This window comes from Myotis brandtii, unplaced genomic scaffold, assembly GCF_000412655.1.
Source record: "Myotis brandtii unplaced genomic scaffold, ASM41265v1 scaffold601, whole genome shotgun sequence".
In the NCBI taxonomy this organism is placed as follows: Eukaryota; Metazoa; Chordata; class Mammalia; order Chiroptera; family Vespertilionidae; genus Myotis; species Myotis brandtii.
Genome location: NW_005370276.1, coordinates 1225963 through 1228544, shown reverse-complemented (window position 1 = coordinate 1228544; position 2582 = coordinate 1225963). Strand labels below are relative to the sequence as shown.

Genomic DNA, 2582 nt, shown 5'->3' with positions numbered 1-2582 from the left:
CGCCTCCTGGCTCATCTTGTCAGGCTTCAATGTGAACCACCTGGACATCGCCCCGCGCTATGCCAGCATCCTCATGGGCATCTCCAACGGCGTGGGCACGCTGTCGGGCATGGTGTGCCCCATCATCGTGGGCGCCATGACCAAGCACAAGGTGGGTGCCTTCGCCCTGACCCATTGGCCCTCCACCTCTGTGCTCGGTGCCTCCCTGATGCGGGCGGCCTCCCTGGGCTCCACCCCTGCCGCCTGCAGGTGTCTTTCAGCTTCTCTCTGGATCTGTCTCCCTTTCTCTGGGCCTCCCCTATCCCTCTAGGGCTCTCTCTCTTAAATATATTTTTATTTATTTTTCAGAGAGGGAGAGAGAGATAGAAACATCAATGATGAGAGAGAATCATTGATCAGCTGCCTCCTGCACGCCCCCCACTGGGGATCGAGCCCACAACCCAGGCACGTGCCCATGGCCAGAATCGAACCTGGGACCCTTCAGTCCGCAGGCCGACGCTCTATCCACTGAGCTAAAACTCTCCCTTCACTTCTTGTTTCTCTGGCCTCCAACAGACTCGGGAGGAGTGGCAGTACGTGTTCCTAATCGCCTCGCTGGTGCACTATGGAGGGGTCATCTTCTATGGGATCTTCGCTTCCGGAGAGAAGCAGCCGTGGGCGGAGCCTGAGGAGATGAGCGAGGAGAAGTGTGGCTTTGTTGGCCACGACCAGCTGGCCGGCAGTGATGAAAGCGAAATGGAGGATGAGGCTGAGCCCCCTGGGGCACCCCCTGCTCCCCCTCCCTCCTATGGGGCCATACACAGCACAGTGCTGCCCCCAAGACCCCCACCCCCTGTCCGGGGCTACTGACCATGTGCCTCCCACTGGATGGCAGTTTCCAGAACCTCCATTCCACACATCTCTGGCCTGAGTGACAGTGTCAAGGACCCCCAGTCCTCTCTGTCCTGCCTCAGGCCTAAGAAGCACTCTCCCTTGCTCCCAGTGCTGTCGAATCCTCTTCCTTTCCCAATTGCCTCTCAGGGTAGTGAAGCTGCGAATGGCAGTTTCAAGGATACCCAGATTCCCCTAAGGGTTCCCTTCTCCACTTGTTTTGCCTCAGTGGTTCCAAACCTCTCCTTTCAGGGCTTTATTTCCATGGACAGTTCGGTCTCTCACTCTCTCTTGTGGTTTTGAGGCAACTTCTCCCCTTCCTTTAACCCCAGGGACCCTGAGTTACTCAGCCCCCCCCTCTTCTCTCAGAAAAATTCAAGGTCTTCCTCTAGAGGTTTCAAATCTCTCCTAAATCTATTCTGCATTTTTTTTTTCAGGTTGGTTTAGCCAATCACCCATCCCCACTATTTTAGAGATCAATTCTCACCAGCGTTTCTGAGGGAAAATGGTGGTTTCAAGACCCCCTCCAATCTCTTCACCCCTCCCTCCCCTCCACCAGCAGATTCTGCTGAACACACCAAATCCCCAAGACCTTCTCCCTAGCTTAGCGCAATGTCTAGGGACACCACCCAGACCGCAGGTCTATCGGTACGCCTCACTCCACCCCTATGCACTTTTTCGGACACAGTTTTCAGGGTTAAACAGTGGCTGCTCAAGTTCATCCGTGGTTTGAAGCCACCACCATTGAACTTCCCCACGGTGGTTTCAACATGTCCCCCTCCCCCCCAGCTCCTTGCACTTTATTCTCCTGGGTGGTTGCAAACCACCCTCGTTTTCTCAGTGGCCATTTCTCGTGTCCCTCAGGGGCTAAATGACTCAAATTCGGGGATGCTACCCTCTCAGACACCTTTCTTTTGGCTTAGAATTTGGGGAACACGTATAAGAGAAGTCACAGAACCCCAGGAAAGGGAAGGGGGCTGGGGCGAGAGGTGTTTTCCCCGGGGCAGGGTGCCTCTGTGTGTGTCTGTCTCTGTGACTGTAAACCCTGCCCTGCCCCACTCCCAATAAAGTGCTTTGGTGGACACACCCAGGCCTCCTCATTGGGCCAGTGGCCGTGGGAGGCCCAGCCCCCAGCCCTCCCCTCCTGCAGACCCGGTGTTCGAGGGCCCTCCTCCCCCCGGAATCAGGCCAGAGCAGGTGGCTGGGAGGGAGGGATCGCGTGATTTATTGGGCCTCGGCGAGGGCATCTCTGCGGTGGGCTCTATCTGAGGGCACCGCTACCGAGCAAAGCATGCCGGGAGGGTAGGATGCCTGAGGATGGCGCTCCTCTGGAGGGGCCGGGAGGGGCTCACACGAAGTTGTCCCGGAGTGTGGCCGGGGAGAGCGGCTCCAGGCGCTGGGAGCGGCCCCCGCGGGGCGGCGGGGGCAGCTTGGGCGGCAGCGGAGGAGTCGGCGGCGGCTGCTTGGTGGCGATGTGTGAAGGGATCCAGGCATCCGGCGCGTAAAAGTAGAGATCGTACGGCTCCTTGGGAGTGTCCAGGTGCAGGACTATGGGAGCAGAGGGGCGCGGTCATCCCAGGGCTGAGCAGGAGCCTGCCCCCTCCGCTGGGCCGCTGGCCAGAGAGGCTGCTGACCGTCCTTAGCAGCTGGGTTTTCAAATCAAAGGGCGAGGGGAGGGCGCCTGTGTAGACGAGGGGGCGTGGTGTCCGCGC

At 58.6% G+C, this 2582-nt stretch overlaps 2 protein-coding genes across 2 annotated transcripts in view; one reads left to right on the top strand and one right to left on the bottom strand.

Moving 5' to 3' along the window:
- SLC17A7 (solute carrier family 17 (vesicular glutamate transporter), member 7) overlaps positions 1 to 1954 on the top strand; it is an 11031-nt gene extending 9077 nt beyond the window's left edge. Inside the window, exons 11-12 of the mRNA XM_014550433.1 lie at positions 24 to 151; positions 556 to 1954. Coding sequence (XP_014405919.1) covers positions 24 to 151; positions 556 to 849 — 422 coding nt within the window. The 3' untranslated portion in view covers positions 850 to 1954. The remainder of the gene's footprint in view (positions 1 to 23; positions 152 to 555) is intronic.
- The window catches only part of GFY (golgi-associated, olfactory signaling regulator), a 4629-nt gene continuing 3341 nt past the window's right edge, over positions 1295 to 2582 (bottom strand). Inside the window, exon 4 of the mRNA XM_014550480.1 lies at positions 1295 to 2442. Within this exon, the coding sequence (XP_014405966.1) occupies positions 2219 to 2442 (224 nt within the window). The 3' untranslated portion in view covers positions 1295 to 2218. The remainder of the gene's footprint in view (positions 2443 to 2582) is intronic.